The sequence below is a fragment of the Sinohyriopsis cumingii genome, chromosome 10 (assembly GCF_028554795.1).
Source record: "Sinohyriopsis cumingii isolate HCF-2022 chromosome 10, ASM2855479v2, whole genome shotgun sequence".
Taxonomy (NCBI): Eukaryota; Metazoa; Mollusca; class Bivalvia; order Unionida; family Unionidae; genus Sinohyriopsis; species Sinohyriopsis cumingii.
This window is the reverse complement of record NC_142970.1, coordinates 4,091,108-4,109,146: the sequence shown is the minus strand read 5'-3', so window position 1 is coordinate 4,109,146 and position 18,039 is coordinate 4,091,108. Positions and strand designations below refer to the sequence as shown.

The 18,039-nt window shown below is 35.7% G+C and overlaps 1 protein-coding gene across 10 annotated transcripts in view; it reads right to left on the bottom strand.

The window, feature by feature from the left end:
- Positions 1-2,652: 2,652 nt before the first annotated feature.
- LOC149789508 (uncharacterized) overlaps positions 2,653-18,039 on the bottom strand; it is a 31,454-nt gene continuing 16,067 nt past the window's right edge. For 2 of the 10 annotated variants that reach the window (XM_089971550.1, XM_089971556.1), the window contains one exon: positions 2,653-4,008. In XM_089971550.1, coding sequence (XP_089827676.1) covers positions 2,844-3,953 — 1,110 coding nt within the window. In that variant the 5' untranslated portion in view covers positions 3,954-4,008 and the 3' untranslated portion in view covers positions 2,653-2,843. Of the gene's footprint in view, positions 4,009-4,201; positions 4,261-10,712; positions 11,265-11,309; positions 12,434-18,039 lie in introns of those variants that run through there. The other 8 variants (XM_089971549.1, XM_089971553.1, XM_089971548.1 and 5 more) reach the window with 8 other exon arrangements.

Sequence of the window (18,039 nt, the reverse complement as noted above, 5' to 3'; positions counted from 1 at the left end):
GCTTTAATATCACTGTCCTGATGGTATCTATCATGCCCTACACTTCCTTCAAACAATCCATTTTTTTTTATCGGAGTTTGTGTTTAGTTATTCATTTATTTTCTTTTTCTTAATTTCAGATTGTAATATTTTTGGTTAAATACTTAATGAGCTAATTAAACAATTAGATATAATAACCAATGAACAATTTCTTTACTTTGGTTTATAAAAGTTCAAGCAGAAAATAGGTATAGGTCTGAGTTAATAATAATAATAATAATAATAATAATAATTAAATCAAGAATATTATGTAACCTTTCAGCTAAAATTGGACTTTCAAAATGTGCACGGTACCAACTGCTCTCGTCAATAATGGATCAAAAAGATATCTGTATTGGCCCAGTAGACCTATTGTTGTATAACGATTCACACCAAGATGGCAACTGAATTGGTCTGTGCTCCTATTCACAGTCTGTTAATTAATGCAGCTACAACAGTAGTTTGATATATTCGTGAGTCTCGAAATGTAAATAAAACTGGGCACAAGCCTCCTCGACAATCGTTCAACGAATGATTAGAAAATATAATTGTGTAATTTCATGGCGGATTGATTTATAAACTAAAGACAGGAGCGATCGAATAATCGTGTAAGATTTTATAACGTTATTAACTTTAACTCTAACTTCGAACATCCAAAACACAAGTCGCCTCAGACTGGTGTTAAGCTGAAAGTCGAACAAGCATTTAATATTTTAGTGGAAAAAAGTACGTGTACTCTAGGAAAGTTTAGTAAATTCATGTCTGATTATTGTTAAAACTGAAGATTTTAATATGGTGTGGGTGAATCGGGTAGACTGATAAAAATCTTTGTTGTGGTTTGCATCGAGACAAGGTAACCCCGCGACTGGGATTTCCTTGCCTTTTCATAAACATCGACCAAAATTATTTTTCTCACCCTGTTTTTTTTCAACTAAAGTAAAAGAACCCTGCATTTTTGCAGTATAGTTAGCAAAGTTAACATATTGGGTATTAGTCAGGTACTATTAATGGTTCTCACTTTATACTAAGGTCATCAGGTCTCGTACTCCTTTATGAAAATATGAATTATCTGAGAGGAACAAAGTCATATATGCTGCTCTTGGAATGTGTGTGTGTGTGTGTCTGTCTGTCTGTCTGTGTATGTGTGTGTGTGATTTGGATTTTTAACGTAGCTTTAACAATGTTTCAGTCATTTCGCTACGATGTTTGCAGTGTGGCATTTTATAGTGATGTCCAGCAGTGGGGTATGATGTAGCATGTAACATGATGTCCCACCCAGTCACATTTTCCTGACACCAGGCCGACCAGTCCTAGCACTAACCTCTTAACGATATAAGCCAAGCGAGACAGGTATTGGTACTATTTGTAAAAGTCTTTGGTATGACTGGGCCGGAGTGCGAACCCACGACCTCCCGCATCCGAGTCGGACGCTCTAACCACTAGGACACCGGATAGGTCAACGCGCTTAGGAAATAAGAAATAAATAAGGAAATGTTATCACTGTTATGTGTTGGAAATACTGCACAATGAGCATCTTGAACATGTTATTGTTTATAAAACCTGCGCATAAATAAGAATGGTAATGAGCACAATGAATTGACCTGTCACAAGTTCTAGAGATTGGAAAATAAAAACATCTGATAATATTACTGTATGATCACACGTATTTCACGGATGGCATATGAAAATAACAATAAGTAATTAATATCTTTTACACCGTTAACTATTAACTTTCGTCAGTTCTAAATTTGGAAAAAGTTATACGATAGGCAACTGTACGATACTGTGCATTGCAATACTAATTACTAAGTTCTAACTAAGTGTGTAAAGACCAAGAAGATTTCTAATACATGGCTTTCTTGGAAAATAATATTTTCTGTCCTGAAATATGGCAAGGGTTGCTATTAACAGTGCAACGATACGATTCATAGAATTCTTGTAGAATAGCGTGTGGAGTGGTGAATGAACCACTTAACTTGGTAATTGCATGAATTTCATTTGAAATCGCATTATTGTTGACCATCTTATATGTCAGTCCATGGTTAGTCGTCTTGGACAAAGCGGTTTTCCTGGGACAAGGCCGATGGTCTATACCAGAACAAAAGGCCAATAGAAAAACTGCGACCGATACATTCGACATATTATAATACATGTAAACTCAAAACAGTTTGCAAATTTCGAGTTAAAGGTGTTAATGTTTGAGTCAAATGTGCCGACTCATTGCACATGTGATGGATATAATGTCTGACGTTGACGGATACAATTATTGCCTATGATGTACATGCAGCCTGACGTTGACGGATACGATTACTGCCAATGATGTACATGCAGTCTGACGCTGACGGATTCAATTAGGCAACTATTATAATTTGACCGTGTCTTTAATATATACTTTTTTTTTTAAATCAACAAATTTAACTAAAGTGAAATAAGATGTGTATCTCTCTAAGATATAAACACGTATTTACATTGCTGATTTTACTGAGACTCTACAATTTTTTTATTTCTATCAAATCAGGCTTTCTTTACATAATACAATGTTTAAAGGAGAGATGCATTCTGCTTTCTTTAATTATTAAGTTTAAAAACAGCAACAACAAAACTAAGAAAACAAAGTGAAGAAATTAAACAGCATTCTACAGCAATTTGCTTTTATTTTTAAATATAAAATCCTCCAGAGATTTTCACCTCCTGACATTGCAACTTAAATGTTTTGATTTCAATCACCAAGAAGTTACATGAGAAATATGGAGATTAAAACTCAACAAATACTTTTTTGGTTAAATAATATCATGCAAGTACACAGTTTTAACTTTTACTGGGTGTTATTTCTTGCATTTGCAGTTTTTATGTTGGTCGTCTCTTTTAACTAATTCAATCCTCCTCGTTTTTATCGTCCTGACTGTTCTCCATTCTGCACAAGTTGTGAGACCCTGTAAAAATCTCTTAGGCGATTTTAATTTTTTTATCAATTCCAAATTATAATTTTTATCTTCGTGTGCAAATCCTTCTTTGTTCCCACCTTTTGTTGTGGTTTGGTGAACTGCCGTGAGCGTTTCCGTCGCATCAATAACAATGGTCCCAAGATCGCACCTTGCGTGACCAACAATCCAATTATCATACCCTGCACGGCCAATGACAAACTCGGGAATTTTATTCCATGGAAAGAATCTGTTAGTTATGAAGTAGTCTTCAGCATCAATTTCGTACAATGATCCTCGAGATCTTGCGGAATCTTTGATGCCATTTCTTTTTCTAACTTCTTCACTCGTCACATTGAGAACGTTCATTCTTCTTCCGATTATAAGAATACTGGCATCGTGGAAATTGTCTGATACGCTTGATACATATTCTAGGGTCTCTAAAATGTCATCTGTCAAAAGTATATCACCATTAAAATAGCCATACCATGATGTGTTGTACAATTCTCTTGCCTGCTTATACATGTCTTTGATAGCTGGAATTCCACCTTCAGAATAGTGCAAGACAGGAAATATATTCCAATGAATAAACTTTACCTTCTCACCGGCGGAAGCGTCCTTTGTGAAAAAAATTAACTGTACGTATGGTCTCAACGTCTGCCAATTATACAATGTGTTATTATAGACCAATACTTTCTCTGAATCCATTGCATAATCGGTTTTAAAAGATGTAAAAAGAGTTATAATTGACTGATTTTTAAATCCACGGTTCACATCCTTTAACAAGGATATATCTAAGTTCAGGTCAGAATTTCTCTCTGCCAGAACTGTTGACCTGGCTATGACAATGTTGTCAGGATGTTGCTGAGTTAATACTTCTTTTCGTTCCCTGAATATTTTATCACACTCGATAACCAGTCGTTTCTCGTTAGTGTATTTCACTTGAATGTATAAAACCACTAAAGCAATAATACAAATGAGGACGAGAATCGGTCGATACTGGATAATTTTCATTTTTACATTTTCTTGGCTCCTCTCTTTCGAAACTCCTCCGATTTTCTTTTAACACCTGCAAGACAGAAAGCATATGACATTAACTTACACAGTGTACAGTACAATATAAAAGAAAATCGAAAACATGTGAAGATAAAAAAAATCATAACTCTGAATATCTTTGGTACTATTCAGACTATTTACCATTATCTTCGAAATCTAAATTGGTATCACAACATTGTTATAAGAACAGTAAAATATTTGGTTACCGCCACACTGTCATCATCATCATCTTCTTCTAATTCGTCATCATCATCCTGGCTGTCTACTGAAAACAAAATTTGTGACTGTAACAGTATCATTGCAATATCGAACTTTTTCCCTTGGGAAAAGTACTATATAACAGGCAAGCCTTCAATTTCTTGCACACCACAATCTTATGAAACAGAGATCTCAACTGTTCTACGTTAAGATCCGACTTAGATCGGTAAAGGGTAATGTTCTGGTGACTTTCAGATTAGACAATGGAAATGTAGCTTTCAGAAATCTGAAAGTGAATCCAATCGTTTGGCACACTTTAATGCTCTTCATCCATACTGTTCAGTCTCCCAAACGCGAATATATAAGACTTCATCTAACTGGCCGATAAAAGTAGCGATAATGGTAATAACAGATGTCACAAGAACACGACCACAAAGCGGTCGCTGTCAGAACTTTACGTTGGACAGTGGATATCATATTCGCTACTTAAAGTTCCGATATGTTAACCCTATCTACACTTTGGCGGATCGTTCATATAATTCTGTACTCAGGGTCAATGAATTTCATTGGGTCCGACGGCATTACATACTAAGGGAGGCAACTCATGAAATCCAATAGATGTCGCTAGATCAAAGCCCAAAAATATCTAACCGATCCTCCAAGGGGTAGATAGGGTTAACATATCGGAACCATGACAAGCGAAGATCAGTGGAGATCTGATTTTAATCAGAGTGTTGAACACCATATCGTAATTATTATAATCCAAACCACGAGACAAACAAACCGATCAGTAGAGTGGGTACCGGCGGTGGTGCGAATGATCCTTTCCAAAAGATGGTACACGGCGGCAGTTCATATAGACACTTCCATAACGGAATGCGTATTCTTGCCTCATCCTATTCTCAAGCTCTATATTTATCCCTTTATTTAATGCTTCGTTTACTTAAAGATTTCCACCATGCTTCTCAAATGGAGGAATGACACCACACCCCCATCAAATATTCAGTTCCAGAATAGCGTCAGCTGGATAGTGAAGACTTAAATATTAAATGCCTATTAATGGACAGGTGAATAAAGGTAATGGCATTGTGGTACACTTACAAAAGAAACTTACACGGCTTCCTATCACAAGTCCCAACGCTTTCTGACACTGCTTCCATCTCCCACTCACGAGACATTTATTTAAAGGTTGTAACCGTAAATTCGTTACGTATACTGCGTGTATTCCACAACAATTTGTACAAAGTTTTGTCGAAAGCCACAAATATTTGGGATTGTCAATGCAGTTTTGCCTTAAAGAGAGGTGGCAGAAACAACGACCTTCCTGTAAAAGTGACCTTCCCGGAACAAGCTGTGGCTATATGTTTATAAATAGACAAGCAAGTAAATTCCCAAATATTGTGAAATTCTACCCAGTGATGTACGTAGAGTATATTTTGAAATCAGTTGATATAACAATCATATCTTCCTCTTGTGAGTGAAATACAGTAGCCATTGGAGGGTATCACAAAATCCCAGTTCCAACAACAAAAAATAAAAAATAATATATAAAAAACAAACAATAAAAAGCGAAAAACAAAATAGAGAGAATATAAATTTATAGAAAGGAAGCTTGGTGCTGACACCAATCGCACTTACACAAAACTTGGTACTACACCCATAACAACCCTTTAAATGTGGTCCGTGTTAATAAAATCAGTTACCGAGCAGATCGAAATGACGCGATAATTATATTATGACGCTATCGATATGACGTTACATTTTAACCTAGGTGTATCGTAACGCAGTTAACACTAGGCGAGATTGTGCATAACATGGCATGTTTGTGCCTCTCTCATAATATAATGAAAAAGAAAAGGATTATGATATGCTCATTTATTCCCTGTTAACTTTACGTTGTCAGATTTGTGTAGCATTTATAGGTTACTGTATTTATATGGGAAAATATGAACGAGTTTTTGGGATGGAGATACCACACGACTTTGGGAGTGCAGTTTATCCATCCGAAAAAATCGTTCATATTTTCCCATACAAATGCAGTAACCTTTTTATTATATGCTCATTTTCTTATTCAACCAAAGGTTTAATTGTGTAAACAAAAATACACTGCATGAAACAAAGTAACTGAATGTATGCTGTATTCCAAGCTATATACACAAACGCAGATTCATCATTACACAACAATAACATTATTAATGCGCATTTAACTCCGCCCAGATAAATTTGAACTTAGTCACGCGCTAGACATACCTTTCGAAAGAAAATGGCGTGTCTAGTTAAAATTGAAATTTTGAGTCATACTGTGAATGAACGCGCATTGCAACAACTTTTTCATTTGATCTGGGATGAACAGATTTTGGTATTTTTGTCGATTCTACGAAAGTTCGTGAATATGGACTGGATTTATATGTGACAATTCCACGTGGAATACATCGAATTCAAGAAGTGAGAGAGAAACGTATTGACATCTGCAAATGTGTTTCTGTTTCTGTCACTGAATGTTTGTAATCATAATGTGGGAACAATATGAAGCCTTTCAATTGCAATCATCAAAAGATGCTATGGAATTTAGTGCATATTTCTTTTAAAGTGCAGTAAGGAGGATGTAATTGCACTTGTAATACAGTACATTTTCGAACTGTGTAATCAAGATTGAGAACCTATGACATGGCTCATGTAATTCGGATTTGCAGAAGTAAGAAAGTACATCTTGAGGAAATTCAGGATGTAAAACTGTAAGTATATTTTTGCCATTCTTATTACCAGCTAAAGAAGAAAGTTTATGCCTTGTCGCTCACATTTTATTTGTAAGGACCCTGTCTGGCGTCTAGTGTATAGCTAGCCTAAATCTGAAACACTGTATCAAAAAAGTTAACGCAAAATGTGCCAAAGCAGCTGGTATGTGGCAGTCCACGAAACATCCGCTTTAGTACATGCAGAAACAAATTTAATTAACCAAAACGTAAAGCGTCTGCTACACGAGTATACATGATTTGTTAATAATGTAGTTCCTAATACACTATTGGGCACACGTGTCCTGGACGTGAGTGCAATATGAAGGTGTGCATTATCGTAAAATACAGAACGATTCTGACAATGTCAAGTTAACGGATAAAAAAATGAGCATATAAAAATATTCCATACTGCACGGCTTCATACTGCACGACACGTGTGCCTAAAAATAATATAGTGTATTAGAAACTACTTTGTAAACAACCATGTACACTCATATCGCAGAGACTTTAGCTTTTGGTTGATAAGATTAGTTTCTTAATGAACTAAACAAGCTGTGTTGTACATTTAAAAGATGAGATAATAAAGTTAACGATGTGGACGAGTTCACCGAGTCAAACGAAACTTTCAAACAAACAATGGAATGAAAGTGATTTTCACAATGCCAACAACAAAAGCGAGAGACCAGTAACTAAAAATACAATTCTGATCATTGAGAAGAAATATTCGTAACTTTTCGCAAACAGAATGGTTCAGACTATGACCAATGCTCTCTAGGGTCTGTAAAAATACCACAGAAAAGCATACTGAGGTCAAGGACTATCGCATATCGGTCAGACACGTACCATTTGGACAAAACCCAATCAAAACACTACATTCGAGAAGAAAAAAATGTAACTGAATGTTGGGTAGAAAACTAAGAGCATCAAAGCCAGTATCATTTCCGCTGTCTAAACGGACTGTCACAAAACAGCTGCTTTGCAATTTTTCCCGTTTAACTATTTTGATACAATGTTAGGCTAGCGATACAAGCCATATATGTCATAGATGGGATCCCTCGAACAGCGAGCATGCAAATGATAGGACATAAACATGTCTTCATTAGCTGTTATATGAAAATGGTGATAAACATACTTACGTATATGCCTCTTGAATTTCCTCAAAATGTACTTTCTAAGTTCTGCAAATCCACATTACATGACCCATGTAATGGAAAACCTGATACACACCGAAATTTTACTGTAATTTCGACATCTTCAACTGAAATCACATTCTCCTTACTGCACTGAATTAACAAAATAAACCAAGTCATTCATGAGCATGAAAATATAATTGAGTGTGATCAACAGAAAAACAAATGCCATCTATTCCAGACCAAATGGAAATGTTTCTTCAATGCGCATTCGTTCAAAAAAGAACTCTACATTTCAATTTTAAGTAGAACAAAAGGAGAATTTTTAAATGTCGAGCGTGCGATGAAGTTCAAAGGTCGCTGGGCGTTGCTATGTCGCATTAATATTGTTATTGTGTACGGTTGAGTATTTATTTTGAAATACAGCATAAATTCAATTACTCGGTTTCTTGACTTGTATTCCTTTATTATTAAGCCTTAGGTAGTGACCGAAATGAGTATATAATAAAAAGGTTCATGCATCTGTATGGGAAATATGAACTCATTTTTTCACACAAAAAGTGCACTCTCGATGCCGTGCAATATTACTCAGAAAAAAAATCTCGTTCATATTTTTCCATACAAATACAGTAACATATAATTGTACAATTTTAACAACCACAATAAGTGACCTGTAAAAAAAAAAAAAAAAAATAAAAAAACCCCCACACAATATAATCGACGTAAAATATACGAAACGTAGGGAAAACTTTAGCGAGTACGACGTGTCGTGAATAGGCTGCTGGCGGTTCCGGAAATTTTATACGATCTCTCCAAATCTGAGGAATCGGTAAATATTCATTCAGTAATTACTGTACAGACCAACTACTGACGGTGTACTATTTTGCCTAGACCATCAAATTACTCTCCCTTTTTTCTGATATTTCTGTTTCCCTATAAAAAAATGTCAGGAAAAAAAGCGGAGATCTACTTGTGGTCTGCTATTTGCCATAATAACCACTAATTCTTTAAAAACAACGAATAGCGCATTAATATGCACAATGACCTATAATAACTGTGGTGATTTGGAATATCTTGGATACTTATGTATATTTTTTTTTAATTAATACTCCAGCAATTCTCAAGTTACCATCCTTATGAATACATAGGGGACGTCCATTAATTATGTCAACAATTTTTAGGCAATGTTTTTACCCCCCCCCCCTTGTCAACAACTATCAAACTTTCAGTGACCCCCCCCCCCCCAATAAAATTATGTCAAAGTTGTTTTACCCTCCCACACACACACACACAAACTAGCAATATTTTATACGGCTGGCTTTTGCTAAAAATAGAATTATGGAAATTAAAAGGTATACAAATAAATTTTAATACATTTTTTTTACTTGTTTAACAGATTTCAAATTGACTATAACACTTTGAATTCATGAAAAAATCGAGACTTTATATTCTAGCTTCTATCATCTTCCCATGGGGAAGCCAAATGTTCCTCAATTGTTATAATGGGCATAGTGGCTGATTCATTAATTTCTTTAGATTAATACCATATGTGGTTAATCTGTCTACAGTCTACAATCTACATTGAATAAAAACAAAATATGATGATGCAAGACTATGACTTCCTTGGCAAGAGCTCAACCGGTTTAGGATTAAACTGGTGGGCTGTTGACGGGCGAGCGAGTGTGTGCCATACCAAAGCACCGACTAATTTCCTATTTTTTGATTTATTAAATTTATTGTAAAAGAATAACATTGTTGACGTCAATTTATCTTGAAATCCCCCTCCCCCATGTCAACAATTGTCAAACTTCTTCAAACCCTCTCCCCCCATATTGTTGACATAATTAATTAATTAAGTAATTAATACTCTAGTATTAATAAATTAATACTCCAGTATTAATAAATTAATACTCCAGCAATTCTCAAGTTACCATCCTTATGAATACATAGGGGACGTCCATTAATTATGTCAACAATTTTTAAGCAATTTTTACACACACACACACACACACACACACCCCTTGTCAACAACTGTCAAACTTTCAGTGACCCCATAGTTGCAAATATACCGTATATACCCCGACAAAATCACATGGTATCACCAAATGCACCGGCAGATCTTGGCCGATATTGTTATTTATCAGTGGGGAAGGAAGTGGGGAGGGTAACTATATACGAGCCGGTGTGGTGTCCATATACAAGGTTCCCACATTCTTTGACCTCTTACGCCCATCAAGACATGATAAAGGCGAAACGATTCAAGCAGTTTCTGATAAGACACAGCCAATGAAACTAGAAACCAAGACCTTAGCTATTAATTAGTTAACTATTAAAAATCTCTAAAAACAAAGTGAACACTCATTAGGAACCAACCATTTGATCGGGGATGGGAAGATATTTCACTAATTATCCAAAGCTGAAAACAACTCCAAAAACAGCAACATAAATAATAAAAATAAGCGGTCCAAATTCCCCTGTTGATCCACGTGACCCATATCACCAGCTGAAAACATACTACCTCAAACTGAGAACGAAAAAGTTATCCGACTCCAAGGAGAACCCTACCAGCAGCAATCATCCCACCCACGGTCCAAATAAAATGAAACAAAAGTTAAAAGAAATTAAATTGAAAGAAATGGATACTGCCTGAAAACCTGAATTAGCAGTTCAACCTTAACTCGTTTAAACAGACATGTATCACAGCGGTTCGTTACAAAGAAAATTAGGAGTCTGTCACAATATAACACAAGGGAAGACACCACGTCCGCACCCCTCGGTTGTTCCACCCTGCTAGTTTATCCTAACTGCGTCTGCTGATTTTCAAGTTATGCTAGTCATAATCAAGAATAGTTCAGTTTTCAAAACAGCTCGATACACTTCATTGAGTTTGTGAAATATTGGAGAAAATACAATAATTGTTCGCCGATTTTAACGTCTGGGCAAGAATTGGTCCTGTATTGCTGTTTGCATTCGGATAGTCTTGGATTTCACAACTGACCAAAAGGTAATATCAGAAAAACCTCGAGTCTGTAGTTCAACGCTAAATACAAGCAAGGAAATACATGAATAATGTTATTGTGCCACGGTAAAATAAGCATAGTAGCGTTGATAATGCTAATTATCAAAATGTGAAAATATGTTCAATATCCAAATTTACCAAAATCAATATTTGTTTTTGCCACCAAAATTAAAACGCATCACATTGTACATTAACGATATTTACTGCGGACTCGATGTTGTTTTGATCTTACCTTTCGGTCAACGGCGAAATCCAAGACTATCTGAATGCATACGGCACTGCCGGACCAATTCTTGTCCAGACGTCAAAATCGGCAGACGCTATTAGGATAAACTAGCAGGGCTGGAACTACCGAGGGGTGCTGACTCGTTGTCTTCCCTTGTGTAATACTGTTACAGGTTAGACTCTAATCCTACAATGTAAGACATAGCAAATGTTGTTTTTGTTTTAGTGACGCCCACAACATAAATATCAGCGTCAATGTCTTACATGTAGGGCTAGTTAGACTCCTAATTTTCTTTGCAACGAACCCCTGTGTATATATGGTTTCGGTTTCACTGGTCTCAACACTTTCGAAAATAGTAAGCAAGACTGGCTTGAATTCTGTATCATCCAGAAAAAACTTACTGTTCCATCAATCTTACTTGCAGACAAACGTCTTCGTTGATCCAGGTAGCCCATGTATGAATACAGCACAGGATTCACTCAGCGAGTTATTTCCCCACTCCAATCTCTCACAGCAGTATATATTGTCGGAGAGCTATTTACACATGTCCATCACATCCGTTATGAAACAATACATTATAAAACCTTCGGTTGGAATATTGCAGCTCTATCGGCTTTTGCCGTTCATTCCCGTGTTACTCGAGGCTATGCCATTCATGGCTTACTAATGAACTCACATTACTTCTGACAGATACTTAAGCCACATTAAGTATGTTATTTAAATCCATTAAGTAGTCGTACACATATTCGCCAGGATTTAAAAAGTGCCTTTCGTATGTTTACTTTCGTACTGACATATGGTATACAAACTTGAAGATACAGCCGTTACAAATATAAATGCCTTAATTTCACACCCAGATGATTACAATAGAAGGCCGGTCTCCGTTATAAACTAACGAGATTTTAGTTGTACATACGACAGGCCAACAAACTGCCTGAAATCTGGTTTCAAACGGATTAGACAGTCGATGCAGAACAACTTATGTCCCTCTATAACATCAAAATGAACTCGTCCGCTTCAGATAACTCATGTAACATATGTTAAGCTACACACCATAATACCAAACTCATAAGAGCTATTAACGTGGTCTAGAATGTCATTGTAATTTATGAGCGAAGATCTTGTGTCTGCAAGCCATTTATCACCGCTAATCGCATCCGAATATTCGAGGAGATGTGAAACGATTTTTGCCAAGGATGAATGACAGCAATATGCTAATGTACTTCTGCATGGAAAGCATTTCTATTCTATACGTAATAATGTAGGTTCACGAAGGGGGGAGGGGGGAACAACTTGGAGACTGAACCCTACACCATATCTGCTCTTCACGGACAGAGGAAAATGTGTTCAAAATCGATACAAACGTTATTTAAGAAATACGCAGAACTGTATACCGTACTTACCAACAAAACAATCAATCAAGTCCTATTTAATGACCCTGCATCAGATGGTTTATTTTCTCACAAGACAATGCCGTTTTATTTCGTTGATATAAAACTCGTTAATCATGACACCACCATTTTTTGATAATCATCGATGTATATGACCTAGCTATTGGTTTAGAAGAATATAGGTAGGTTGGTAGGTAGGTACGTTGCTTAGTTGATTTACTGGTCTCTATTATATGATAAACTGATATATAAATGGTGTGTCATCGTTTCTTATTCCATAGAAGTATTATTGAATTTATCTGAATCGAATAACTTACTGTCAAGAAAGTAGTGCCGTTTTCAGTTTATCTTGAAGCGTAACTATGCTTCCATTCATTGAGATTTCCTTTAATTAATTTGCATTGTACGCCATAATATATGAAAACTAACACTAGCTGTTTGTATTATTTGTGACAGAACTATTTTAGTTAACCTTTGTCTCGTTCAGCTTCGATCAGGAATTTCTTTTTGGATGCATGCTTTGAGGGATAAAAAAAATTAAGGGGGTCCTTTTTTTGTGGGGGGGGGTTAGAGCGAAAATATTCTCTTTTCCGCATTATAATTATTATTCTTTATAATGCTTGGTTAACACCGGACGTGTGTTAACTGCAGGGAAAACTCCTTCTGATCCAAATGAATATTTTACAAATGAACTGTTATACTGAGTGGCATCGACCTTTCTCCCACCCCACCCATCACCCCACTTCACCTGAATCGGAAATAAGTTTTATTTAAGGACACCTTTCCGTTCCGAGCTATGAGATCTAGTGACCTTTGAGGTGAACCCTTTTAATCAGAGGCGGCGTTAGGAGTACGCGGGGCCTAGGGCCGACCGTGACCGCGCGGGGTCAGAGTATCGATTGGTATGCTACTGCAAACACTGATTATGTCTAGACTAGATCAACTTTCGCGATTTGGCGCACGAATTTAGTTTTGTCATTATTCATACAATAGACTTGAGATAGACGGGACATCGCCCGCCTAGCCAAACGGCTCCCGCGCAACCCTGTGAAAATTTGAAAAACTCATATCCAAGTTATCCGACAGCTAGTAACTAGTGGCGTTGATAAAATGGCTGCATCTGTCTGCATCTGTGCTGCCACCTGTTACTTGCTTTACGAAGTTGACTAAGTTGACTTCGCAACTTTGCGTGCATTACGTTCGGCCTGTATCAGCGTTTCCAATTTACCGGAGACTATAGCTTGACAAACTTATAAGGGCGACCTTCGGCCTGAAGCGCGGGGTCCCCTCAAGAGCGGGGCCTTGGGCGGTCACCCCACTTGCCACCCCCAAACGCCGTTCATACTTTTCATACTATAATATACAAGTCTGTGCAATTTTGTATCACGGTAAAACTGATAAATGTGTATAAAATGTACTCTAATTATATTTTCTCCACATCTGCCTTTATTCCTTTGCTGTCTATTATGTTTTCGTTTCTTCATTTTGTCTCATTCTGTCTTTGCCTACTGATATCCTCTTAAATGTACCTGTATATATTGTTGATTGATCGATAAATATGATCCGATGATATATCACACCCGAAATGAACAAGAAAACTTCAAGCACACAGTAACAGAAGTGATCAAACGCACAGTAAAACTTAAATAGCACACCCTGCTATATCCATTATTTGCCATGAAATAACTGTGAACTTACTCTAAACTTTGCCGTCAGTCTTCTAGTCTACTTGATATTCCCAACAGTTGTGCATTGAATTACCTATTACATAAACTGTAAAGCCAGTGACGTAGAAAACTAAGTATGGTCTCCTTAATTAATTGGTACGTTTTGCTGGGTATATCATAAACAAAATGGCCTACATTTTGCCAATTATCCAAATATATATTACTTTGTTACTCTGATTAATCTTAACGGAACTTTTACGTGAAATTCTTATATGTCCCTATTTGATCTTTTTACACTGTACTTATTTATATGTCTCTATTTGATCTCTTTACAAGGTACTTATTTAGATGTCCCTATTTGATCTATTTACAAGGTACTTATTTATATGTCCCTATTTGATCTATTTACAAGGTACTCATTTATACGTCCCTATTTGATCTATTTACAAGGTACTCATTTATACGTCCCTATTTGATCTATTTACAAGGTACTTATTTAGATGTCCCTATTTGATCTATTTACAAGGTACTTATTTATATGTCCCTATTTGATCTATTTACAAGGTACTCATTTATACGTCCCTATTTGATCTATTTACAAGGTACTCATTTATAGGCCTACGTCCCTATTTGATCTATTTGCAAGGTACTTGTACCCAAAACAAATAATGATTTATGTAACCCTTCCAACACAATATGATATTTATACTTAAACCCAAAACAAGCATTAATTTTTATAACCTTTCAGTTCAATATAATGTTTAACTTTCTTTTATTATATATGCATTTTAAAGTTTTTAGTACGTATTATATTTTCCATCAGAATCAAAATTTGTCAAATCCCCCCCCCCCCCGCCACACACACACACACATACATATATAAATGGTTACGGATGATTTTTAATACACGTGAAGCTGAAATATGAAATACATAATGGAAATCTGGACATTAAAAAAATGACCTTTAGCTGAACATCTTAATCCTTGACCTATTTATACCTTTACATTGTTGTATAAGGTGCATTCTGTCAAGATGTTTGTGGTCAAATTAGACATCTTTCCTGTACTGCATGATTCACTTCTTGATATATGCATGTAATCCTCATTGTATGAAACTTGGAGAAGAAATATATTTCTTACCAGTTTATAGAGAAGAAGAGCTGGGTCTAACACAATTAAACTTTTCTTTCCTTTTTTAACTTTGCAGAAAATAAATGTCTTCGATGTGGGGGTTGGGGGGAGGGTTCTACATTTCTTTTAAAAGTGTTATACTTCATGTGGTGATTCATATTTACATAATATATTTATACTTTATTTAATTACCCGTGTTTGTGATTACGAGTAAGTTCGGGCGATCAAATTTAAAAAGTCGATGGTAAACACCGATTTGAAAATAATCCAGATATCTAGTAAAATATTTGCCATTTGAATTAATCGTCTCAAAATTAAAAAGAGTATTACTTCCTGATAGGAAAAAAATATCATAAAACATTATTTTTCAACAAAATCTTCATGTCCACAATTACTAGAAGACTCATAAAAAATCGAGACCTATTTTATTTAAGTGTGTTCAGAATCATCCGTTTTATTCGTCTAATTGTTCAATTGATATTAATTAAAAATCATACCTATTTTTAAGTAAATGTCATATTATCTTTGTATTTTTTACGAGAAAATAAAACCAATGGACATTCGACTGAACGTATGTAGTTTAATTTGAAGCATGCAATGCAAATACATCCCCAAAAGAGAGAAAATAATATGAATATATAATGAATTATATTACTCAGTAGCATAAACTAAAGAAAAAAATACATTAGAAACTGGATTATTCAACAGCATGGACTAACAATAAACTCATTTTACGAATTGAATTATTCAACAGCATGGACTAACAATAAACTCATTTTACGAATTGAATTATTCAACAGCATGGACTAACAATAAACTCATTTTACGAATTGAATTATTCAACAGCATGGACTAAAATAAACTCATTTTACGAATTGAATTATTCAACAGAATTGACTAAAAACTAGACTTAGTGGTAGCATTGACTCAGTCTGTGTTTGCAACACTGCAGAATATACTATTTTCTGAAAGACGAATGCCTATTGATAACACAAACATATGTATGTATATTTATGTATAAAGGTAACTCACTGAACATGCAACCTTACATATACAGATACAATTAAAACAGATTTAATTGATTAAAAAATAACCAAGATTATAATCAAAAATCAGTTTTGCCCGTATCCTTTTAAATACAAAACAAACAAAATATGGTATAAATAGATAAGCTGTCCCAGTCAGAGTGATATTTGGCCTTTTTATTCTAATCACGAACATAACAGTCGACGACTCTGGTGAAACATAATCACACTGACGTGTTCACCTCGTTGTGAAATTCGTACTATATTAAATACAATCTACTACGTGACTAAGTACCACAGGCTGTCCTTACATGGGCTTACAATTACTTTACAATTATTGAAAAAACACCAACCAAAAATTTTCACGAGTAAAGAATCTCTTGCCAAATATCTAGTAATGAGTTATTCAGCCAAATATCTAGAACTGAGTTATTCAGCCAAATATCTAGTACTGAGTTATTCAGTCAAATATATACTACTGCATATTCAGTCTTTTTCTTTTCATGTAATCGAGAACCATGAACTTTTTCTGTCTCAGATACATAAAGGAAATCGGTAACGAAAGTCGAAGGGTGCGGTTTGTAGCACGCAAAGCTATCTTACTTCACCGGTTCGAACCCCGGCCGAGTCATACCAAAGACTTACAAAATGGTACTAACAGCTGCCTCGCTTGGAGCTCAGCATTAAGAGGTTAGTGTTAGGACTGGTCGATCTCGTTTCAGGATAATGGGACCAGGGCCGGTTATCCATGGGGCAAAGTGGGCAACGTGCCCAGGGCCCCGAGGCTCAAGGCGCCCCGTATATTATCGTCTGATTTTACAGGCAGTGGTGTTAATAGTACTGTATAGTATATCTATGGACAAGGAAAAATAGCTATGGGCCCCTATATTGGCTGTGCACAGTGCCCCCAAAGGCCTAAATCTGGCCATCAATGCGACCGGGATTGGACATGATGCTACATGTCTGCGGCATGATGCCCCAGAGCTAGATATCACTATAAACTGCCACAATGTAAACATCGTAGCGATATGACTGAAACCTTGTTCAAGCTACGTTAAATATCGAAATCACACACACACTCCTACTATAGTTTATCAAAAACCAAGGGATCAAATAACGTTTAAAGCAGTAGGGACTCAGATGATTTGGAAATTTCCGAATTTTGATTCCATTATAAGTTATCGTTATGTTTACTACGTATGCAAGCCTTATAAAGACCAATTAAGATAATACATTATGTATGTATCTATGTATGCGTGTATGTATCTATGTATGTATGTATGTGTATGCATGTATGTATCTATGTATGTATATGTATGCATGTTACAGAGGCATAATCACTGAATGCATCCATATGTAACTTCCACCGATACTATAACAGAAATACATTCCCAGAATGTATCAGGATGAGTCGCTGTCAGTGTTACATTAACGATTCTCTCTCTCTCTCTCTCTCTCTCTCTCTCTCTCTCTCTCTCTATATATATATATATATATATATATATATATATATATATATATA